At 36.4% G+C, this 24,141-nt stretch overlaps 4 protein-coding genes across 8 annotated transcripts in view; 2 read left to right on the top strand and 2 right to left on the bottom strand.

The window, feature by feature from the left end:
* Nucleotides 1-1,225: 1,225 nt before the first annotated feature.
* Nucleotides 1,226-3,902, top strand: LOC112157275 (ecto-ADP-ribosyltransferase 3). Its single transcript, XM_024289941.2, has 4 exons — nt 1,226-1,426; nt 1,620-1,708; nt 1,778-2,466; nt 3,613-3,902. Exons 2-4 carry the CDS (start codon nt 1,643-1,645, stop codon nt 3,686-3,688), a joined length of 831 nt encoding a protein of 276 aa, XP_024145709.1. The 5' UTR covers nt 1,226-1,426; nt 1,620-1,642; the 3' UTR covers nt 3,689-3,902.
* A 310-nt stretch (nt 3,903-4,212) lies between these two features.
* On the bottom strand, nt 4,213-16,154 carry tacr3l (tachykinin receptor 3-like). Its single transcript, XM_024289336.2, has 5 exons — nt 13,601-16,154; nt 11,770-11,958; nt 11,512-11,662; nt 7,208-7,404; nt 4,213-7,130 (listed from the first exon to the last, which is right to left on the bottom strand). The coding sequence occupies exons 1-5, from the start codon at nt 14,155-14,157 to the stop codon at nt 6,917-6,919; spliced, it is 1,308 nt and encodes a 435-aa protein (XP_024145104.2). The 5' UTR covers nt 14,158-16,154; the 3' UTR covers nt 4,213-6,916.
* Nucleotides 16,155-17,470: 1,316 nt separating this feature from the next.
* On the top strand, nt 17,471-23,789 carry acy3.2 (aspartoacylase (aminocyclase) 3, tandem duplicate 2). 5 transcript variants are annotated; one of them, XM_036212546.1, is made up of 8 exons: nt 17,471-17,505; nt 17,574-17,803; nt 19,179-19,439; nt 19,517-19,709; nt 21,292-21,385; nt 21,469-21,576; nt 22,897-23,006; nt 23,422-23,789. In XM_036212546.1, exons 3-8 carry the CDS (start codon nt 19,213-19,215, stop codon nt 23,614-23,616), a joined length of 927 nt encoding a protein of 308 aa, XP_036068439.1. In that variant the 5' UTR covers nt 17,471-17,505; nt 17,574-17,803; nt 19,179-19,212; the 3' UTR covers nt 23,617-23,789. The 5 variants fall into 5 exon arrangements, with proteins under 5 accessions (XP_036068439.1, XP_024145828.1, XP_024145826.1 ...); XM_036212550.1 differs by having other exon boundaries at nt 17,498-17,623; nt 17,698-17,803; nt 19,213-19,439; XM_024290059.2 differs by having other exon boundaries at nt 17,499-17,623; nt 17,698-17,803.
* Nucleotides 23,790-23,910: 121 nt separating this feature from the next.
* Nucleotides 23,911-24,141, bottom strand: part of cldnd1b (claudin domain containing 1b) — a gene marked incomplete in the record, with an annotated part of 3,647 nt that continues 3,416 nt past the window's right edge. Inside the window, 1 exon segment of the mRNA XM_024290062.2 lies at nt 23,911-24,141.

Here is a 24,141-nt window from a genome sequence, read left to right as displayed (position 1 = left end):
ACTCAATTTAGAGACTCAGACTTTAATATTGTATACATTTGCATAAACGCCTCAAAACTGATCAACCAGTTTGCATCTTTTTCTTGTTAGCGCTCAACGGACGTGCCATCACTCACTAGCTAATCAGATTTGATGTCAAACTAGATTTTTCTTTTGCTTTTTGTCTTCCACTTTCGCTACTGAATTATTCTTTTTACCATCAACCTATCAGGTCTACTTGAGAAATATGCTGTCATGACTGTGATAAACTGATCCATGAAAAAGATTTTGTGAAATTGGTCCCACTTAAAAATCACTTGTTTTTTTCTGTAGAAATTATATTATATTAATGAACATTTCAGAAAGCCATAGTAAGAAGAGCTTTTGTAAGGATTAAAAAGTTTCTTGCAAGTATGCAAAACATTTTTGACTCTATAAATCTTTATACTCAAATAATTATGCTGACTCGTTCTTTTTCTCTCAAGGAATTCGTGTTGCAAAAGCACAAATTGAATTTGTTTGTTTGCTGATTCAAACCGCACTTACATATATGGACATCTATTTATGCTATATCGTGAAAATAATGTCACATCTTTACTCTTTATTGAGTTTTTTTTTTTTTACATTAAAATAAAAAGTAACTGGCTCAACTAAACGTATAGCCCACTCTAAAACTCATAAATCTAGACTTAAAAAAATACAAATGTTCAAATATAGGGATTTCCCGATAACTAACATATTTTAAGCATGAAGACATCAAGAAGTGCATCACATATGTGAGCTGCATGTAATACTTTCCCACAGTCCCTAGAATGACCAACGTGTTTTTTAGCAAACGTAAGAGGAGCCTTGCTGTTCTGGATTTCATTATAACCTCTTGAGATGAGTCATGAATGTACTGCTAAATCCTATTGGGCCCCAAATCCTGGATGGACTTTGGTATAATATGTTTTAATTTTCACAGTTATGAGTAATAGCTTGACAATGGGCAAACTAAAAGGCCCACACCCTTAGAAATGGTGTTGTAACCCTTTATGGACTCGTGCATTTGAATTCCTTTAAATTTGCTTTTAGTAATTTGGCATTGTGCTTTGCAGACAACATCTGTTTAAGAGATTTAGATCTGGCTGCACATCAGAATATGTTGAATGAATTCCAAAACGATTTTCTGGGGGAAGAGTTACATCTCAACATGAGAGCAGAGATGCTAAACAGTTAAGAAAAAGGGAAGAACGACTTCCTTCTAGCTCATATAGCCTACAGATTCTTCGAAGCTCAAGCGAGCTCTGAAAACAAGTGAGCTGCATAACTTCATGTGGAGTCCAGTTTCCTTCCTCAGGAAAAAGAAAGTGATTACAGCAAGAAACACTCCCATTTCCCCTGCACAGTAGCTCCACACGCAAGCCTAACTTTTAAGCTCGCAACACTTCAACTCTCTTCCTTTGAGGTACGTCTATTAAGTTATGTGAATTTATGTTTTCTGTTGCAATAATTAATTCCATTTAGCTAGAAAAAAAGAAGGAATGTCATTGAATTATAGCTTGTCTGAAAAAAGTTGGTAGCAGCAAGCCAGCCCACCCTAATCTATAGCATCTGAAGTGTTGCAAAACTTCTCGCCTCTATTTTTTCCTCTTTTACAGTGGAGCACAAAAAGAAGATAACAATGTTTTCCAGGGTAAAACTGCTTCTGACTGCCCTCATTTTCACAGCCTTCTACAGCAACATAAATGTAAGTCTTATCAAGTCCAAACCTGTGCTTTAAGTCCAAATGTATTTTACTAAATGCTTTCAATTGTAGGTTCTGGTCGGGAGTGTGAAGCTGCTGGACATGTCCCACAGTGTCGTGGATGACATGTATGAAGGATGCAGAGAAAAAGCCATGGAGACCGTCATTCACTCAGGCCTGCTAAGGAAAGAGCTTGATAATAGCGAGAAATTCCAGAAAGCATGGAATGCAAGTACCCAATGTTCATTTATGATCCCCGGAGGAATCAAGGAACATACTGCTGCCCTTTCAGCCTTTTACCATGGAGATAAACAGTTCATAAGAGATGTGAACACTCAAGTGGAGACGATGGGAGACAATCTCGCCGACTTTCAATTCAAGTCATTTCATTTTCTTCTCATGGATGCTCTGATGCTGTTTAAGCCACACAAGTGCAAGACTGGCTTTGCTATTGTTGATGACTTGAAAATACCAAAAGTAGGCTCAGCAGTGAGACTAGCAGGTTTCACAATGGTGGACACAGACGAAGAACTACTGGGTGACCTGGAGGACTCGATCGTCCTCAAAATCAAGTCTTGTTACTTTGTCAACTTGGAGGAAAGCATTTGTAGGAACAATGTTGATCAGATGCTTTTGTCTCCATCTGAAGTTTTCATTGTGGAGAAAGTCGATCAAATTAGCATTGAGGACGCAAACTACGTCGAGGTTGTGTTAGGACACTCATCTCTGAACAGCACACACAATTGTTTGATGTTTCCAAGGTAAGACACACTTTTCTCTATTTAAAATATTGATGTTGGACACTAAAGTATGTCCAGTAGTTGTTTTTCTTTTACACTTTATGGTTTTGTAGTCTCCACAAAAGGTTCTGAGGTTAAATGTTAGTTTAAACCTTAAAGATCTCTTGTTGTAATGTAAGCATAATGTTAAAACCCTAGAAGGTAACAGCAGAGTTGACACCCATTGGGATCAAATATACATATTTCAAACTGTTTCATTATTGAATTCTATAATTTGAGGAGCTCGAGATTTAATTTTAAATTATACCGTGACACGGTTGAATCTGATTGGCTGCTTGGTGCGGATTAAAAAGGGATAATGCATGCTTAAAAAATAAATTCTGGTCACATAGCACAAACAATTTTTTATAACTACACAAAGTTCTATAAGACAAACCTTTGCTTCATCATCTGTAGCTCAGCTCCCAAAAACATTTTAATTTGGCTTAAAGCAAACAAATACAAAAATAGATAAATAAGCAGGATACTGCCCATCAAAATGTGCATTATCAGAATATGATATATTTTGTGGAAGCAACCGTCTGACCCGAGTTTTGCGTTAAATTCTGATAATGCCATTTGGGAATTATCCCTTACATATTACTCTTGTTACTTTTTGCAATACTTAAAGATGCTTCTGTTGACAATTTTGTAATCTTTTTTCAATAATGATACCAACATTGACTGAAAAGTTAGAGGAAAGTGGGGGTGGGGGGTGGGGTCCAGCTGGAGGGGTCTCCTCCCTCCTCTTGTCCCCCTAGTTCTGCTAAGAAAATCTAAAATTAGCTAAAACAAACAGGAAGGAAGTGGAGGGAGGGGACCAGGTTTTTTGCTTGATGTGGCACTTCCCCTTCTAGCCCTCTGTATCTCTGCAGCAAAAAAATCTAAAAGTTATTAAATCCCTTATCTTTGTTTGCCTCTGAAGGCCTCATTTATTAGACAGCCCTAAAGTAGCTTTCAGAAAATAAATCGATAAAAATATATCTTCTTCATGAGGCGTCTTTATGTGGAAACACAAACCTGTATAGTGCACACCTTTTTTATTTTTTTTGCAGAAAAGTTCAAATTGAAAAAGTAGTTAACAGCTGACCTCTGACCTTTTTTATCTGTTTGTTTTTACCTCCACAGGGATGCACCCGTCTCCTCTGCTCACATGCTCGTTCCTCTCATCACGGTCTACTCCCTTTTTTCTGCAATGCTTTAAAAAACAAAATGCTGACAGGGGGATTATGTAATCAGCTACTGAAAAGTAATTCTGGTTTTCCTACCTGTCATTTAAAATTTGTCTGACCACTTCTTTTATTTTAATATAACTAAAATGAAAATTTGTTATTTTGCAACTAAAATGTGTTTTATGAAGTGTAGTCTTTAAAATTAATATTTGTAGAGCAATAAAATGAGCCAATGCTTGGACTGTATGTGTTTTTACTTTTGTTACAACTGTATTGCATATTTACTGCAGCAGCCCTAAAGTGCAAATCACACAAATTAAAGCAACCAACACAAAAACATTTAAAGATCACAACGGCAATTTAAAAAGCAAAACAAATAATAAAAAACAAAATTACATTTTAGAAATTCAAGCAAAATTCAAAAAATCAAAGAACAAGTCCAAAAAAATGAAATGAAAATTAAATTAAACATTTCACAAAACAAAAGTAATTTCCATGAATGTTAAAAAACACAAAGAAACCTTGAAAGGTAGGAACTTTGGGACATCACTGATTGGATGACAATGTTTGTCCATTATTTAATTTTGAAGCGATTTAATGATGTTATAGTTTTAATTAATTTGATTTGATTAACAATTTGCCTCAGACGGATCAATCTGGTTGGATTGAAGGAATTTCCCTCTGGATTAATAAAGGTAAATCGCATCAAAATGTATTTGCTGAGTCATCAATTATTTTGTTACATACCTAAGTATTTATTCTTATTTTGATTTCTGTAAATTATTTTTTCCTGATACATTTCATTTTTATTTCATTTCATTTTTAACAAACATTTTGGTGTGATCTTTAATATGTTTTTTGCATTGAGGAATTTGTTGCTGTGATTTGTACTTCTAGGCCACCACTGTTAACCAAATGAGTCAGATTGTCCAGAAGGAAGGTTAGTGGAATGGGATTCCTGTTGGGAAGTTGCAAATATTACAAGGTGTGCTGCCAAAAAAAAAAGAGTTTTACAAACAAACACATGTACACGTCTTGTTTGTGAAGATGCAGATCAAGTAAAGATTATCAAAATTGTTATTTCTACTACTCTCGAAATGTTTTCCAATTATCCATCTCAAAGCTTGTGTCTTTTAATGGAAACAGCAACAGGAAAGTTTAACTTTCACACATAGATAATATGAGCTGCCATTTCACACATATCTATTGCCTTGGAAAAAAAAAACTCACAGGCTTTTGTTTGACTCACTTTAATAGGATAACTAGATATTTTTAAATATACAAACGTGATCCAGCTAACAGCAGTTATGTATGAGAGCACTTAAACGTAAGACTCATAAAAATGTGTTAAACACACTCAAATAATTTAAAGCCACTTAATTACACCGATGTGCTATTCTCTATACAGAAAAAAGAAATTCTGATCATTTTACTATTATTATCTTTTTTTTTTGCAATAAAAGCAAACTAAAAAAATACTTATTTTAAACCCTTAAGCCTATTTTAGAAGCCTTTTGACTTTGACAAATCTATCTAAACAGTCTGATTTCTGACATCCATAAAACAAATATAAACATATATAAAAATACTTTCAAGAACTGACATAAATTGATCTTACATTACATTTTATACCCTTTCGATTAAAACAATTTACAGAATTCTAAAGCGCCACAGAGACAAAAATTACAAGGTGTGTCTTTTTAAGCATACATTCACACCAGCTATAGTTCTATCAAGGTAAATATGTCACACGCACAAGTTGAAATCTCAAACGCATGTAAAACTGAATGTGAAGTTGCAGGAAAAAGGGGAACGTGTGAGAAAACATTTGTACTTGTGGAGTATAATGTGGAAACTTGCCTGAGAAAAATCTTTACTTGTGTGCAAAAATGTTCTTATGTGAAGAAAATACACTGTCTTCCACTTGTCTAATTTAATCAATTCACACACCTACAAGGGACTATATGCACCTACTTCTGCATTCGGTATATGACCACTCAGTCATCTTCAGTTAGGACAGTGGGCTATTGGTCATGTGGAAATACTGGAGCATTTGGACTTTAAAATATTTATTTTGAGCTACCAAGAGTCACTGTAAACGATGTTAGGCGCACTGTTCATTTTCTAGCAAAATACTCAAAACTAAAAATGCAAAAACAATTTGAATTGCATTTGTCGTCCTAAATAATAAACTTCGAAGGTAACTTGCTGAGCTAAGGCTAATGTTATTTGCACGTATTTAGGTGTGACCAAATCAAGAGCTGATGGAAATTCATGCTGGCGACATGTAAAAGGTGCAGGCAAAAGGCAGATTCCTGCATTGTTTTATGTGCAATTTGATTACACATAAAAGGTTCTGTTGAACAGGCTTTAAATGTTCTAACGTTGCTACGTTTCATCCCAAGAAGTCATATAATCATACAGTAGATGATAGCGTCTTGTGAGTACTAGTTGTTTTGCGTTTCTGGAAGGCAAACTTTGCCTCTTTGGATGTCATTGTGTATACACATTATGACAAACTAACTTACAATTTAAGAAATAATGAAAATAAACCAATACCAGGGAAAGTATTTGCTAAGTCAACTCATATAGATTGTCACAACCGGAAGCTTATTCTTGTTATTCAAGTTCTTATTTGAAACCAGGAATACACACAGCTCCCTGCATAGAGTCCAGTGTACACAACACACACACTACTTTATCTTAGTCAGGTTTCTAACCAGGAGGAGGATCCTACTATCTTAAATCTTAAATTTGCCGCTAGTGATTTCTTTTTTATGTACTTTCAGTAGAAGGAATCAAATGTCTTTTAAAATACTTGTCCCATTTTCTTGTTGATTAGCTTATTTTAGGAGAAACACACAAAGAAACCATAAGTTGTTTAAGATGAGCATGTGATAGCAATGTTACAAGCAAGGCCACCAATTTTAGAAAAACAACAGAAAGACATTTTTTTTAAATATCTATGAAATAGCAAATTTTAGAAAACAAAAAAAAACAAAAACAGAATCCTTGTGCATTTAAGACAAGTTCAATAATTCTATACAGAGGATTATTTTTATGCTCCTGAGGCAGTCAGCAACATTTACTACTGCGTGTGATGTATTTGCCACTGCAACTTTCCAAAAAGGTCAAAACACCAACAGAATTCCCTTAACAAGGAATAGTTTCTGTTTGACTCAGTCGATTTTTTAAAATGAAATCCAATTAGAACAGAGCAAGAGAGAAAACATGATGCTCATCAGCAAAAGCTTTTAAGTTCAACTATTTTTACTGAAGCGCTCGGATTTCATTTTTGACCTGTTTCCACGGGAACAAAAGCTCTTGCTTTTGCTCAGGATGCTCGTGTCGACTCGAGAGATGCTACTCTGGTGACACGGTCGGAGTCTTCTGCTCTGCAGCTCCAGCTCGTCATAGCTCAGCGCCCGCACACAGGGACAGCAGCGGAAAACCTGCTTGAAACCCGCCCGAAACCTGCAGCCAAACAACAGCTGACATGAAAGCGTGCTGTGAATCAGGGCGATCGTGACATGGAGAGATTTAACGCCCACCTGCTGTTGAGGCAGCAGTAGATGATGGGGTTGTACATGGTGGAGCTCATGGCCAGCCACATCACCGACAGGTAAACCTGCTGGATGTACTTCCACTTGCTCAGACGCTTGTTGAGGCCGGTTACAATGAAGTAGACGTGATAGGGCAGCCAGCAGAGGGCGAAGGTCACCACCACGATGATCATCATTTTTACAACCTTCAGGAGAAAACAGGAAGTGACAACCATAGTCAGAAATCTATGCTTAAACTTTATGCATTGTTAATAAAGTTTAAAACTAAATTGTGAGGTTCAGTTTAATTGCTGATTGCATTCTTTAAAATCCTCCAGAAGGTAGAACATTCTGAGCTACATGATGAATCATATTTTTTGGGCATGTCCCGCTACTGCCTCCACGACCCGGAAGAAGATGGATGGATGGATAATGACTCATACAATCTTCTGTCATTCTTTTTTAATTAAGGTCAAGTTTACCAAAGATGGTTCTATGAATGACATGGTGATTCCTACCACTGTGTTCAGGAAAAAAAAAAAAAAAAGTGTTTGGTACTGAAAAAAAGTTTGACTTTATTTTTTTATTTCAATTGAACAAAAATGAAGTTTTTTTTTTTTTTTAATTAAAAAACTGTACTGTACATAACAGGAGCGGTTGTGGTGCAGAGCTAGGGTGGGGGGTTGATATCCAATTGGATGATTGCTGGTTTAATTCCCGCCTTGCCCACCCATGTGTTGAAGTGTTCTTGAGCAAGACTCTGAACCCCAAAATGCCTCTGGTGGAAGGTTGGCGCCAGTACTGAGCGGTGGAGTCGCCATCAGTGTGTGACTGGGTATGAGCGTTCTAGGAAGGTAGAAAAGCGCTGTGCCATTTACCATAATTGTATTTACGAAAAAACATGTTTTTATACAAATATTCAAGAAATTGCATTAAAGAAAAAGATGGATTTGGTAAATTGATTCATTTTCCTAAAGAATCCATATAGAATTTAGTAATACAGTTTACTTTTAAAAAATCTAATACTTTTATAATATGCATAAGAAACATTAGTGGAACTGGTTAGGTTGATATTTTTAAATAAATTTAGATTTTCTTAGTACAAGCCCAAAATTTGACAGGATCCCCTCTTTCAGAAAAAAATGTTAGCCACAAGAAAAATCTAAAATGGTAGCCATTTATAAAGATGGCGGCCATACATTCATTTGTCACAAAAATATTCAATGTCTACATGCCCCAGTCTCAACAATATGGGCTGTTCATGCACAAAATGAATCAAGCATGAGGGGTACCTTGAGTACAATATAAGTATGCACCACAAAATGCACAAATATTTTAACAACCGGCTCCACTACATGATGTTTTTACTCTTTCAGGGTGTTAAAACACTAATTTTGACCAGGATTTAATTACTGTCCTCAGCTTTGTGTGTCTTCTGACCCATTCCCTGCAGTCACATCTAATGTTGCTGTTTAGTACGTCCACACTGGCTGGTGTGAGAGGACAGGGAAAGGTCAGTGATGACGCACCAGTACCAGCAGGGTCCAAGTGAGAGACCATGACAGAAATCATCAGTGTGTAACAGCACAAAGCCACGCTGCAGGAGACTGAATCGGAGCAGACTACCAGCAGATGCTAATCTCTATCACAGACATGAGAGTGATCTCTTCTCATCTACTCCCTGGATGCTATTTGAGGGTCTGATATTATGTCACAGATTTATTCCCAGACTTTTCTAAATATATATTTTTTCTGGTTTAGATTCTGACTGTTTTGTTTCCTCTCTCAAAAGATTTATTTTTTCTTTAAAAAAGCTTGTGTTGGTTGTCGCTACAAAAATTTGTTTTCATTTTCTCGCACAACTTGAAGATTACTCTGTCCACTAAGTTTGCCGAAAAAAACGAAGCTTTTCCATTTTTTAAATATTTTCTAATTAAAAAAAAAATCTTAAATTTCTGCTAGAAAGTGCTTCTTTTCTGTGTCTTCTCAGCCCTCCATCTTACTTACCCCTGCAACCTTTGCAATGTTTATCAATGAACTGCATTATGTGGCATTAATCCCCGGGCTGTCTTCATAGATGCTCATCATCCCCGCTGAAATTTCCATAATCCATGTTCTGATGCTGTAAGCTGCTGATGATGCCACACTAAATTTCTGCAGGAGTCTATAAGCTATGTTTTCAAATGCATGAAAGGGCATCTTCATGCAACCATCAGTTACTTTGCAGGAGCAATGAAGACTTAAGACAAACTCTGTCATGTTTTCCATTGTTACACATGCAAACAGAAAAAAACTTTGCAGAAAAACGTTGTCATTCATCATATTCTAAATAACAATCTTCCAACACAGAAAGCAAATATCCCCTTTGGTGTCAATCAGTCTGCTTTTTGGGGAGGACATTCCATGGTTATCTTTTTCCTCTCTTTTGTAAAATCTTCTCACACAGCTAAAGCGGCAGGACAATCCCTGTTTTAATCCTGTTTGATCCTTTTATGGCCATTTCCCTTTATGAAGTGGATATCTTCACAACTGTTTTAGACCGACTCAAATCCTGTTCGTTCAAACTTTTAAGTGCTCCACACAGCTCGGCCTCATTATCAACTGAGATTTTTCAACGATGCAAATTGCAAGAAATGTCATTTTTTAACCATCAGGCGAACTCAGAGAAAGTCTCACTTCCACTTTCCTGCTGCAGATCTGCCCTTTGTGACATCAGGTGGACCCCACCCTTCCTGTATTTTCTGCTCAACTCATTTCCCAGTGGAGGCACAATCATTTCTCTCCTTGATTACTGCAACACATTTCTAACAGGGGTAACAGTTAACAAAACCCAGCCACTCTCCACTGTTTCAGATTTTCCTGTGGCATATTAAAAATTCTGACATTTGCTCAAAAAGAATAAGGAAACACTCTTATCCAGGTCTCCCGCACATTGCCTTCTGTAAGCGGTGGCTGCTGGTGTCTACCCCACCGGGCAAAGAGAAATCCAGCCTTACTCATAGAGCTGTCTCACAGCCGTTGTTCTAACACATTCTCACTCCCATCTCGTCATGGACATAGGGTTTAGGGTCCTAAATAGGGTCCTCAACCCATAGTCTGGTACCCTAGCCCTGACCTGGTACCGGTACCCTATCCCAGTACTGGTTCTGCATTCAGTACCACTTCCCAAGGGTTGGGGACCCCAGATTTAATGGTAACACCCGGCACGTCAAAAACCAAAGAGTTGGAGACACCCAAAACACCAGAGAGGTGATACGGAGGGGGTCAAATGTCCACATATGAGGAATTGGAAGTGAGAATGTGTAGTTTATTCAAAAGTAATTAAATACTGACCTCCTCCATAGCTGCCTATGCGCTTCAAAAATAATCACATGTGGATTGTGTGTTTAAGGTTAAGTTTTGCTCTTTTGTGAGTCACTCTGATTAAAAAGCTTTTGCTAAATGAGATGTAAATGCAATTAGGATAAGAATTGTATTTGCAAATGTAATTACACAGCAGATGCAGTCATTTTGGTGGAGCAGGTTTTACTGTAAGCTTTTAATCTAAGTGCACCTTTGAGACAAGTTTGTTTGCTACAATGTTCACAATCGGTATGTGACACATGGTCTTGAACTCACATTTAGTTCATGGTGTTTGCATATATTTTGTGTGTGTGGGTGTGTGTGTGTGCATTTGTTTAAGTTCCAGCTTTGTCCATTTCTTAACTTAATACTTGTAGTTTCTTTTTTTGGATTTTGAGTAGTTGTTGTGTTTGGTGACTGTTTTGTTTCTCGTTTGACTGCTACAAAGCCTGAATAACAAGTGTTCATATTGAACTGTCACTATCCGCTACCAGCTCATATCTGCCACCTACAGCTGGAAGAGGCTTGGTGCGAAATGTCAATGCGGTGGAAATGTTGTGAATCTTGCTCTGGGATTTTTCTTTCTCAGCTTTATTCCAATAAAAATGAAAGACTTGGCGTCAGATAATTCCAGCATAAACTGGCACAAATCACAAAAATTAATTTATGTGCCACCAAATCTGAGTCCCTGATTGGTCAAAGTTCAACCAGGTTTTCTTTCAGTAGATGCACATTTTGTACACAGAGCCCAAAAATGTTCTTCAAAAAGGGTGAGTACTTGAGAATTTAAACATGGAAGCCCAAAATGTGCATAACCCACCAGTGTGAACATAGCTAGAAGCTTCACCAATTTTATTTTTATCTAAAAAAACAAAATAAAATAAAGAAAAAAATATTATTTAATTTTTATAGTTTTGCCAAAATGACTCAAATTATTGTGTTTACAGAAAAAACAATAAACTCTTTTTTACCTTTCTTTTGGCCCTGAGTTGTCCAAGATAGTTCTCAGATGAGTCTCCAGGAACCTTACTCCCCCACAGAGACACCCCGACAACGGTGTAGGTGATGCCCATCACTGCTAAAGGCAGCACATAGACCAGGACTGTAACTATGATGTGATACCTGGACAGATGAAGAATAAATCACAAAGTTATTAAGATGTGAGTAAAGATGAAATTTAAGTGGACGAAAACAAATGAAACACTTGTTATGATAGACCGTATAATTACATAAAGGGATCGTCTGCCATCCGAGGCCACGCCACGTAGCAGAAGGTCCTGCTGGGTAATGTGCGAGTGGTGGAGAAGTAGCAGAGAGGAAAGGCCAGAACCACAGCCAGGCTCCAGATACAGAAGATGACTCCAACAGTGGCTTTTGCAGACAGACGAGGCTTAAGTGGATGGATGATGGCCATGTATCTACAAGCAGGAGGTCACGACACACAAATCAACTAAATGATTTTTCTTCACATCCTTAAAAACTCACTCTGAACAAGAACTTGTACACAGAAATGCAAATTAGAGCTTAACTTTCATTATATCTGTCCTCCATCATCAGGAAATTGCTACAAGAACATGTTAAAAAAGCAAAAAACATTTTTTGTTGGAGTAAATCTTTAAGCTTTGTCTTGGGGACTGTATTCAGAGCAAAATCATCACATAGTCTATTTCAAAATATTCAAAAAGCAGCTGTTTCCATTAAAATTAGTTGACCATTCAAACAGAATGGGATATGAGAATTTGCATATATAATTGTATACTTGTACGATAAAATCGAAAATGCAGAAGTAAAAAATATATATAAAATAATAGGTATAAAAACAAAGTGCAAGGGCTAAATTACTGTAAATGATTAATTTAAAGGGTAACCAAACCCTGACCTTTTTTTTTGCTGTTGACCTCTATGAATGGGGACATAAAGGGGCTGTCTACTTATCATTGCCAAACGTTTGATAAATTAAAATAAAATTGTTTAATTCTTGAAAATATAGTCAGAACCCATCTGTGTGCTGCCCCCTACAGGTTAAATTGAAGTATTACAGTTGAATTTTGTGATTGGTCAAACCATGTAAGGTTCATAAGTCTCACGTCATGATCTGCAGCTCCAGTAATGTTACAGATGTACTACTGTTTATGGAAAATCTTGATAACTCTTTCTCAAACATTATTTATATCGTTTTACTTTTAGGGAAATACCATATTCACTGCTGCAAGTGGAGAGGCTCCAAGCCCTCCTTCCCATGTTTTATTTGCAAGTGTAAATAATTTTATTCCTCAAATCCTGAAGCTTCAGAAATGATTTCTCTGTGGTTGCTATTGTAGTATGGGCTCCTGTTTTGTTTTGTTTAATGTCACATTTTCTTTTGTTACCTAATTATTTTTTATACTTTTCTCTCTTTTTTCTGAAAATAACCTGTATCTGCATGTGTTGATCACTGCTGAGACAGTATTATATTATTACATTTGCCCCTGTGTTTGTGTGTACTACTGTGTTCTTCCGCTGCACGAAAAAAAAAGCTCCAGTTACGATAACAGTCCTGCCCCCAAGCCCCTTCCCTCTTATTGGATTTTCAAATTTCGGTTGTGGGTGGAGTCACCCTCCAACCTCCCTGTTTGGTTACCCTTTAAGGAGACTATTGATCTTGAATAAAAACTGTTCTTGAGTCTATTGTTGGAGAAAGCACACACTTGAATGTATTATTTTCTTTCTGCAACATGGCAAGGAAGAAAACATGAACTTGTGAAGGCAAGCAGGAGTTTAATTTTATGATTCTGAAATATCTGACAAACAATGTCGGCTTGATTTTAACCATAACAGTGATTTTTTTCCAGTAAAAAATATTTTTTAGCTGGGTATGTCATAATAATGTGCAAATAAATAGTGATTTGCATCCTAAATTTTCTTACAGAAATAAAATGTTATATATAACCACAGTAAAGTCATCAGTTTGCCCTGGTAAAGCACTTTAATAGACTTGATTTAATGGGAAAAACAGATTAATTCAACTTTTTTTCCTCAAATCAATATTTTACTTGTGAAATCTCCCTGATGCAGTCCTACCTGTCGATGGCTATGGCCGTCATGGAGTAGATGCTGGCGAACACAGCAGCCACAGGGAAGAAGTTGTGAAACTTGCAGTAGACTTCTCCAAAATACCACTGTCCGTGAGCCGCGTAGATGAAGTTGATGAGGGTGTTGAACGCCGCCATGGACGCATCAGCAAAAGCCAAGTTCAGCAAGAAGTAGTTGGTGACAGTCCTCATGCGCTTGTGCGCCAGAATAATCCAAATGACGATCAGGTTCCCGAAAACGGCCACCGCCAAGACGGCGATGTAAGCCAGCGACCACAGCGCGACGCGCCACGCCGGCTGCACGAACTGGTTGGCCAGGATTCTGGTGGTGTTAGATCCATCCCGTTCAGAGGCCATGGCACAAATGTCCCGCTCTGTGGGGTCAGTTTCAGCCCGCAGTGGGCAGGCAGACAAGAGGAGGTCGACGCCTGCGATGGGTGATGACCCGCGCGGCGATGCGGACAGAGTGGTCCTGATGCTGAGCAGCGCGGGAGGCGTCTCCCAGAGAAACACCACGGGTGTGGGGTGAGATGAGGTCAGGATCATTCAGAGAGGAGGGGGGCAGACAAAAACAACAGATATGACTCAACCTGATGAATGCCCATCATGATCGATTCTTCTCTCTTCTTATTTTGAAAGGTTAACAGCATTTCCTCCTCAGCTTATAGGTTTGATCATCTTAATCCTAAATAGCATTTCTACCTAAGGAAAATCTCATCAGGGTTTTATGATTATGTGCATTATGTAAGAATAATCCCACTGTAAATTCCACGAGGTGTTGAACATGATGCAAATCCCAGCTTTGTTTACCTCTGGATTGTTAAGACTGAAGCCCATAAATCTATGACTCTTATGGAAAGATTTAACAATTAAGAAATACATTTCTGCAAACATATTATATTGTTGTTGTCTGGATGATGTACAGAGCTTTTGCTGTTTTGGGTCACAAAAGCAGATTATGATTGTTTTTTGTTTTGTTTTTTTGCCTGATAAGACTTGCTCCTGATTCAATTCATAACTCTAATGAAAGATGAATCAGAAAACGCAGTCCCACAGAAGTCCTATCTTTGTGAATTTAGATTTAAAGCTTGTGGTCACAAGTCTTTTTTATTCAGGAGTGAATTTGAATCAAATGAACTCACTGTTTTTCTGCTGTTTTACATGACTTACCAGCAGGTCCAAAAGTTCAGAACGTCTCAGCATGACAAGGGATTACAAAAAAAAAACTTCTATAAGTCAAATTCAAAAGAATCACTATGATAGAAAGAATTACAAATGTACACAATTAATGCTGAATAAAGCAAATATTTATAGAGACAAAACAAAAACTTAAAAGAATGACAGAAGTTTCAGTGACCGGGAAGTGAAAGAAATATAAATACAAAGAAATAGCCACATATTTTTAAATTCAATTAATTAAAACTGTCGAGAAGCAAAATAAAGTGGAGCAGGTATGTCAAAATTTAGAAGTATTGCAAAGGCAAAGCTGTAAAATGGAAACAAAGCAAAATACAGTTGATATTAATGTTTCTGCAAAACAACTTTCCCTTATAGAAAATCATTTAATTGGAAAGTATGTGAGATATTTTCCTTTTTGTCAATGCAAAACCATTCTTGTAAGAATTTAAAAAAGATGCCAAACAACATTAAGCTGAAAATTACAGAGAACAAACAAATGAACAGCACCGGGAACAAAAAAAAGAAAAAAGCATTATTTTCTAAGAGGATTGAGAAGCTTTCATAAGTCTGGAATCTGCAGACGGGTTTCTAGAACTGTTCTCAGCTACAGATTGTTGTTCACCTTCCAACTACAGAAGCTACGGATTTTAAATGTACCACTTACAGTTCGTAGTTTCTTTTTTAGGACGTCATTGCTCCATTTTCACAGCATCTGACCCAAAGATCCATTAACCCTTTAACAACAACTCAAAATCTTTAACATGCTGTCACTTTTCAACCGTAAACATTATCCCCTTCAGAATCTGCTGGAATTACGTTGATCGTGTCAACAATTTAAAATTACAGTAAATAAAAGAACATAAACACTGGAGCTCCGGTGTTAAAAAAGTTAATTTACATTTAATAACAGCCTGTCATCTCACTCCTAGTTGTATTCAGTCAGGTTGCAGAGCTGGATTTCAATATAAAGTTACAAATCCCACGACACAGAAATCGTATTTTCGTCACGTCTCCTTCCTTCTTTCAATCTTCAAAGATGAGACGGTTGGTCATTCTCTTTGGAGAACACCTCCTGCTGTGAAAACCTCTGGAGAAGGTCATAAAGTTTGTTTCCTGTCAGTTAGACAGATTACCCAGAGGCCACCTCTTCTGGGCCCCTCCCCTCATCAAATGTCACTTTATGAAAGCTGCTTTTGAAAAGCGCTCGTCCCTACATATTAAAAAGGTCACCTCTCTGTTAAAGGAACTGCTAACAGCATCATTAGCTGCGTTCAAAATCATTCCCCACAATTACATGTAAATAATTCAGGCGTCTTTTCATGGCAAAAAGGGAAACGGATGGGTGTGTCACTTTGTCTGCTGTGTGAGACGTGGATGAAGTCTGTCTAAATATCAGTGTGTAGAGGAGTGCACCCTGAGATAGACCCTCCTCTGACCTCCGACCTTTCATTCCCCATGAATATGCATATTAACTAATAAAGGAAGAGGTTCATGCATTCAGAATATATATGAAATGTAATTAGCTAAATGAAGCCAATGTGCAAAAAATAAATATATTTGGAATGTATTTATTGATCAACAGTCTTTTTACTGTTAAAAAATGATCTTTAAAGTCTCATTCTGGAGAAAATTGTTTGTTTTTGGTGCTTTTAAGATGCCATTTCTCATGATGGAGGACTTAAGTAAAGAAATTTGAGCTTAAAACTGCATTTCTGCATGTTTTTTCAGTGAATCAGGAGCAGACATAAATTGCTGTATGGAGTTTATTTGTGACAGAAACTCCCTGCTTTGCTTCATCCCGATGCATCCACTTGTAGACGACTAGATCCGCTTTCCTCGTCTGAGCTGGCATCTTCTGGATAGCTCCAATATTTAGCTCACAGTTTTTGCTGCACCAGTAAAATTAGGTGTGAGAAGCTGTGAGTTAGCAGAAAAATATGTAAACAGATGGATAATGGGAAATGAAGCCAGGCTTACTTTGCACTAACAGTCGATCGAGTCAGAGGTGATTGTCCAATGAATCACTGGCAATCAGCAGAAACTATGTCCTAGAAAATGACAGTTTTTTTTCCTTTTGGCTAAAAATTACATAATTTTAATTAAAAAACTATCGGAAAAGATTTTTAAAAATAGGTCAAATGATGATCACAGTGGAACTTTAAAGATGACAAAACATGAAATAAATATGTACATAGAACTATAAGGTTTGACTGGTTTCAGCCTAATTATTATTTCCTAAATGTACCTAATTGAGCTGAAATGGTGGAAGAGGAAGAGAATGAAAGCAGCTTATTATCAAGTAATGACTCCAATAGGATTACATGTCTAAATAGAGCATGAGACTTCCGCCTGCAGAGAAAGTCACAGAGTGGAGGATTTGTCAGAGGCAGAAACTTCTGATGATTACAAGGTACTTTTTAATTTCTTTATTTTATTAGAAACACCTCATTTATTAAATAGGACAAATAGGTTTAATATAAATATTTGTATGCATTTATCAGTCATTTACAGAAAATACATGTCTTTTTTTAAGTTGTGGCTTCTATCAAGCAACAGATTTATTGTGAAAGGTCAAAAACCTGAAGAATAAAAAATTCCATTATTATTTTAACATCACGTTGCAGCTTTGACATTATAATAGAATAGATTTTCAGTCTTCATGTCAGCTTCCTGTTTCCTCAGAACTTCGTGGAGCGTTGAGAGTGGCTCCTGCTGGTGAGTTACAACATAACGAACCCAAGTTTCTGTTGCATCATGTTCTATGAAATTTGATCTGTGTAAAGGGGTGTGTGGAGCGTGACAGGAAGAAGAAGAACACACAGATTCTGACTCTGTAAGTGTAATTACAGCATGTTACACTCGTCTGCACGAGTCCGGTTTAGAAAAACCAGGATATCTTCCCTGGAGTTCCCTCTGTTCACAGGTAGTGTGACGCCACACACGACTCTCCCTCAAAGGTTAAAGGTCGTTGAAGTTATGTGAACAACAAACAGAGCTGCGTTCCAGCAGATAGGTAAGTAAGGAGAGGTTTTTGTTTTTTTATGGAGAGTATTTTGTTTTTTTTCTTGTGTTTTTCTTTGAAATTGTGTCACTTGAAGCATAAAATGAACTCCAGAGACAATATTTGTGAAGCACATCTGCTGCACACAGCAGCTTACAGTTTGACCTAAATGTTTCTTCCTTCTTTGACGCATTTGGAGCTAAACAACTTTAGCGTGTCGTTTTCTAACATGTTTTCAGCCGCATTTACACATATTTTACTTATCTTTAAAACACAAATATAAATCCACTTATTCTCGTTGAATATTTAAAGTTGATTTATTTTTTGTTTAATTTTTTATTATTTTTGTCAGGATGAAAAAAAAAATAAGACAAACTGAGCCAGTGTGCTAATCAGAGTTATTTTCTTTAAACCCATGTAAAAAAAAAAAAAAGTTTTCCGTTCATCTTCATATACTTCTTTATCTGTGACCACATTTAATTTTCCACTAACAGTCTGGGTCTCTGGCAGCAGATGTGCAGAACACTCCCCTGTGGTTTGACTTTCACTAAACAGGCAGACACGTCAAATGTGGCTCTCCTGTTACAGACCATAACTTCAGCAAAACACCTCGTTTTGGCTGCTATTGTCTTGTTTTACAAATAATTTTAGACCTTCGTTGTGCTTTTTAAAAACAATACATTTTAGTCAGTGTCACGGAAATAAAACTAAACACAAATGTACTTAGTTGACCTTTGATTTTAGGAGAAAACAGGACTGAAAAGAAAGAAAGGAAATAAAATAAACTAGAAAAAACTAAAATAGAATAGAATAAAACTAAATAAATAATAAAAAAAACACAAAATAATTTGATTTTAACATCATGACCCCCCCCCCGATTTTTTTAATGGTTATTAATTTTCAGTAGTTGGTGACATCTCTTTATTGCATTCTTATAAGTCTTATAAGTTCTTTATTGCTTTTTTGTAATTTTTGCTTCCCATTTTTTGTTTCCCATTTTTGTCTTTAATCTGCCAGTTTTTACAGTTTTGTTTCTCTTTATCTTATTGCAAAGCACTCTGGTAGCCTAAGAGAGTTATAAAGTGTTTCATTCATTCATTGAAAGATTCAACAAAACCAAATGACAGTTCATATAAGTGCTCGTTTTTCCAGCTTTTCTGCATCATTTTTTCGTTTTTATTGAAAGTTGTCTGTGCAGTCAAAATTAAAATTGAGTGACATGACTTGTTAAAAACTTAACATGTTACCTTGACATCCTTTAACTTGTCAAAACATCGAGTAATCTATTTAGTTGAATGGTTTACTTATTGTCATTATTGGACCTGTGAACTTTCCCGTTTTTTTGGGTCAGAGTCTGAACTTCTGAGGGTTTTGTGCTTCTCCACAGCCCAATTCTTGATAACTCGTCTTCCTGCACACAGATGGAGCATGTGTCTCTCGCTCCGTTGTCCAGGGTTGCCATCTGTGGTGGCACCCACGGTAATGAGATGACTGGGGTGTACATCGTAAGAGAAATGCAGAGGAAAAAAGTGAGCGCTGCCGGCTCTTTTTCCGTGACCCCTGTCCTCACTAATCCCCGAGCTGTGGACGTTTGCAGAAGATACACAGACAAGGATCTCAACCGCTGCTTCACCGATGCCTTACTGAGGTAAAAACTTTTTTTTTGTTAAAACTACAGTTCACACGAGCTAATAGCAGTAAAGTAGGATTTTGTCTGGTCTCCAGTTCTCCTGTGACAGACTCAACACCCTACGAGCTGAAGCGAGCACAGGAGCTGAATGCTCAGCTGGGACCCAAAGGAGGCAAAGAGGCTGTGGATCTGCTGGTAGATCTCCACAACACAACTGCCAACATGGGCCTGTGCCTCATCTTCTACTCTCTGGACTGGCTAACCCTGCACTTGCTAAAATACATCCAGGTACAAACTCTCATCACTTATAGAAATCCTCTTTAAATTCGTCAACTTCTACAATGGTGATTATGACTCCAATGTTTCATATTACAAATGAAGCTGGAACAAATGAACTGATATTTTCTGTTTTTTACATGGAACGTAATAAATATCAATAGTAAAAATGAATGTCACCATGAAAACATCAACCGGCAGAGCTACATTTTATGAGCTTTTTTTATTTTGTTAAATTCTATTCGGCTAAATTATCAGATTTGAATATTTGTTTTGGAAAGACATTCAGTGTTAGAACAGGTGTAGTTTGGATCATTGTATGAACACTAGAGGACACATATTGGTGTAATATAAGAAGAGGTTTTGTTGTTCTTTGACTTTGTTGATAAAAATGGACGGAGGAGCAACACGGTTATTTTAATCTTTTCTTTTGGATTTTAACCTCTTCTTAACCTTAAAATCGGGGTCAAGTTGGGGGTGATCCTTTTTTATTGGGTGATGTAGAAGCTAATCTTTGGTTCTGTTCCTTTCATTGTTCTTCTTCGTCTGGATTTTAACCTCTTCTTAAAGAATGACCAACGCAAATTTTGATGTGTATGGACAACTTGCAAAGTAATGTGTTGAAATTTGTATAGCCCATTTTTTAATAGCCAGATTTTCTTCGAAACTCAGACTGTTTGGTGTCTATAACGGCTCCATTCCACTTTGACACCATGTACGGATGCTCGGCCTGATATAAAAACGTTTGAAGACCAGTCTGTCTTGAACTGTGCCTTTATTATTCCGCCATTTTCATCTCTCTGACTTTCTGCACAAAGGCTAGCAGAAGATAACAAAATTAACTGACTCCCCCTAGTGGTCGGAGGACAGCAAACACCATATATCACAAATATTACTGTCATTCTGACAAAAATTAAGAAATAATCAAGAATTAATAATTAAGAAATAATCAATGTGAGCTTCTTTAAGCATTGGCATAAATAACAAAAACAATATTCTTAGAACAATAATAAAACTCTTTGAAATACCAATTTTTGACATTTTAATTGTATTTCCATTCTGCTGTCCCCATTTGCCACCCTTCCAAAAATGTTCTTCCCCCCTCAAATAAAATGTTCTAGCTCCGCCCCTGTCAACCGGCCATGTGTTTCTGAAGAACCACAAGCATGAAGTAGTTTCAAATGACTGAAAGACTAAAACCCACAACACACAAATGCACAACTTTAGTAAAAATGAATAAATATATAAATAATGATAACAATGTGCTGTCAAGCTAGGCTGACTAAATCACAGAAATAAAACTCCAAATAGTAGATTTTTTCTGTGATTTGGTCGTCAAGTCTCTATTATCACAATCTCTTGATGGTGTATTTTTAATGCCTTATTTTCTGTTCGGCAAGAGTTAAGTGCAGGAATGAAGCTGAAATCATGCTGACCTACTAAGGACTCAGTGGTCTCAGCTGTGTCAATATGTTATCCAAGATTCACAAAAAACATGAAGAAAAAAATAATTTAAGTCATGGATGTAGGTTTAGATGAGCAGATGTGTAAAAATTAAATATTGAACAAACTTTTTAAAATGTCTTTGCATTAGAATAAGATTTCCTCTGTGCCCGTGAGAGCAATTCAGCTGGATATACCCCTCTCTGATGCTTATTCTCTGGAGGCGGTGGGCAAACACGGCTTCGGTAACTATGAAAGACATGTATGCTGTTTTGTTTGTTTTTGGCAGTACAGCAGATCTGATAGCAGTTTTTCTTTTTGTTTGCAGCTATAGAAGTTGGCCCTCAACCCCACGGGGTTCTGAGAGCGGACATCTTTAATGTGGCAAAAAAGGCTGTGGATCTCACTCTGGAGTTCATTCAGGAGTTCAATGCTGGTAAGAAGATCAGTGCTCTACCTTTACATTAGATGCTATTAAAATAATGCTCCTCTTATGTAATCTGCTTTTATCAATTCAATATTTGTAATGACTTGGAAATGGGGAGGGGTGAACCAATTTAAACTGCATTTTTCTAAATCACTGGCAGATTTTTTTGTTTGTTTTTTAATCCTTTAGTTAGTTTTTGTTTTATTTTTTTTTTCCTATATTTTGTTTTCTATTCTACAGAGCCCTGGACTTGAATTTTTTTCCCTCAAATAACCATTTTGTGTGCACAAGTTGGTATTTTATTAGAATTTTGGTGCTACAACTTAGAATATTCTGTACAGAAATTGGTTTTATATACACAGACATTGAATTTTTGAGGTCAAAATAGCATTTTGTGTGTAAAAATCAGTAATTTTGTCATTTTGTGGGTAAAAAATTGAATATTGTGTACAAAAATTATCATTATGCTCACACAAATTAGGATATTTTAGGGCTCGAATTAGCATTTTATGTGCAAAAATAAGTAATTTGTGGGCATAAATGAGCATTTTTGTGTGTACAAATTCGAATTTTGTGAACAAAGCTATCATTGTGTACACACAAATTAGCATATTTCGAACAAGATTAGCATTTTGCATGTAAAAATTATTAATTTTTGGGCACAAATTAGCATTTTTGGGGTAGCCTACAAATTTGAATTTTGTGTACAGAAATTTTCATTGTGCTCACACAAATTAGAATTTTTAGGGCTCAAATTAGCATTTTGTGTGAAAAAATCAGTAGTTTGAGGGCACAAATTGCAATTTTGTGAACAGAAATTGGCACTGTGAGCACACAAATTAGAATTTTTTTGTGCATGAATAAGCATTTTGTGCGCACTAATGATTTTTTTGTTGGAACAAATTTGTATTTCTAATATCTTCAAGTCCCACTACTTATTTGTGGCCACTAAATAAAAAATGTTTAGCCAAAAAGTTTTAATTTGTGGCCAATAATTTTTTAATAAATGCACACAAACGTCAATTTATGCCCACAAAATATTAAAAAAATCCTAATTGGTTCCCACAAAGTACTGATTTGTTTGCACTTAATACTAATTTGTGCACAAAAAATGCAAAACTGTGGCCAGAAATTGCTCATTTTAGTGCACAAAAAAATAATTTTTGCCACAAATTATTAATTTAAAAGAACAATTATTTAATATTGTATTTTATGTCATGTGTACTTCGTTTCCCCAATTTCAGTATAACGTAACAGTTGGTTTCCTTGTGTAAACTTTGCTCAAAGAGATGGAACTACAAAGATGTTTAGTTTCTTTTCTACCCACAGGGCGAACGTTTGAGGGAGGGGAGGTGGAAGCATTCACATTAGTAAAAAGCATTGATTATCCAAGAGACTCTTCTGGAGAAATTACTGCTGCCATCCACCCCGAGCTGCAGGTACATCAAAATCTTCAGAAAATCAGAATCAACTTCTCACAGGGTGTTAGGAAAATAACACGTGAAGGTGAAACGTACTGTATCAGTAGTACAGCTAAAGTTATATAAAAAAAAATAGTAAGGATCACATGATTCAAGCTTGCAAGCCATGTGATTTTAACAATCTCTTAAGTTTTTTTTTCCTACTTTTAGAAAACGTCCTTGTATTTTTGGCCGTTTCAGGAAACAAAAAATTGATGTTCTAATTCGTTTTAAATCATAATTTTAAGGCTTGGTGAACACAAATGTTTTTACACCTTTTGTTTTGGTGTATTTGAATTTAATCAGCCAGTTTCAATATTTTATGTTAAATATTACCTTTCTGAAAGTGTGTTTTCACATATTTTGATTTTTTTTCCCCACTTTCTTTGTCCAGGACAATGATTTTAAGCTTCTACGCCCGGGGGATCCTTTATTCCTGTCATTTTCTGGCGAAACATTGATACACGAAGGAGAAGAGCTCTACCCTTTCTTCATCAATGAATGCGCCTACTACGAGAAGAAGGTCGCCTTCCAATTAGCTCGGAAGACCACCTACTCCTTCCCATCTGTGAGCGTGGAGAAAGACTAGAGCACAGAGGACCAAAGAGGATTATAAAATATACTGAACATTTTAAGTAAAAAAATGTATGTACTAGTCACAGAACGTAATCAATTAACACAGTTCTCCTGCAATAAATCAATGATTACATTAAGACTTGTCTAGTTAGATGTATATTTAACCAAACACCTGCAGTAATGTACGACATGGTTGTGTTTTTATGTTTTAAAACACAATTTATTCAATGACTTGAATAAAAGAGGATGTCTTTGATTAAAAAAATAAATGTCATTTTTTTATAGAAGACAATCACTGAATGAGATCTACTGTGTTCATGTTTTTATTTTGTCTATTGCTGCTTCTGTCTCACAGTTTAAGGCTCTGTTGTTATTTTGAACAGAATAAAACAACACAGGAACTTTACATTTTTTGAAATACGACACACCATGTACAAAACCATACACAAGAGTTGACCTTTTTTTTTTGCGTATTCAAATGATTTCTTACGTTAATGTTTGAATAAACTAACTTTATTTTTAAAAACAGAAAAACTTT

The sequence above is a fragment of the Oryzias melastigma genome, linkage group LG1 (genome assembly GCF_002922805.2).
Source record: "Oryzias melastigma strain HK-1 linkage group LG1, ASM292280v2, whole genome shotgun sequence".
Classification (NCBI taxonomy): domain Eukaryota; kingdom Metazoa; phylum Chordata; class Actinopteri; order Beloniformes; family Adrianichthyidae; genus Oryzias; species Oryzias melastigma.
This window is presented reverse-complemented; position numbering and strand designations above follow the sequence as displayed.

Excerpts from the sequence above, each read along its gene's own strand:
- LOC112157275 (XM_024289941.2), top strand. The coding sequence starts at position 1,643 with ATGTTTTCCAGGGTAAAACTGCTTCTGACTGCCCTCATTTTCACAGCC. Across the intron at positions 1,709-1,777 it reads CCTTCTACAGCAACATAAAT|GTTCTGGTCGGGAGTGTGAA; the intron begins GTAAGTCTTATC and ends TTTCAATTGTAG. Across the intron at positions 2,467-3,612 it reads AATTGTTTGATGTTTCCAAG|GGATGCACCCGTCTCCTCTG; the intron begins GTAAGACACACT and ends TTACCTCCACAG.
- tacr3l (XM_024289336.2), bottom strand. The coding sequence starts at position 14,157 with ATGATCCTGACCTCATCTCACCCCACACCCGTGGTGTTTCTCTGGGAG. Across the intron at positions 11,959-13,600 it reads ACGGCCATAGCCATCGACAG|ATACATGGCCATCATCCATC; the intron begins GTAGGACTGCAT and ends TCCTGCTTGTAG. Across the intron at positions 7,405-11,511 it reads AACTCAGGGCCAAAAGAAAG|GTTGTAAAAATGATGATCAT; the intron begins GTAAAAAAGAGT and ends TTTCTCCTGAAG.
- acy3.2 (XM_036212546.1), top strand. The coding sequence starts at position 19,213 with ATGGAGCATGTGTCTCTCGCTCCGTTGTCCAGGGTTGCCATCTGTGGT. Across the intron at positions 19,710-21,291 it reads ACTTGCTAAAATACATCCAG|AATAAGATTTCCTCTGTGCC; the intron begins GTACAAACTCTC and ends TCTTTGCATTAG. Across the intron at positions 21,386-21,468 it reads GGTGGGCAAACACGGCTTCG|CTATAGAAGTTGGCCCTCAA; the intron begins GTAACTATGAAA and ends TTTTGTTTGCAG.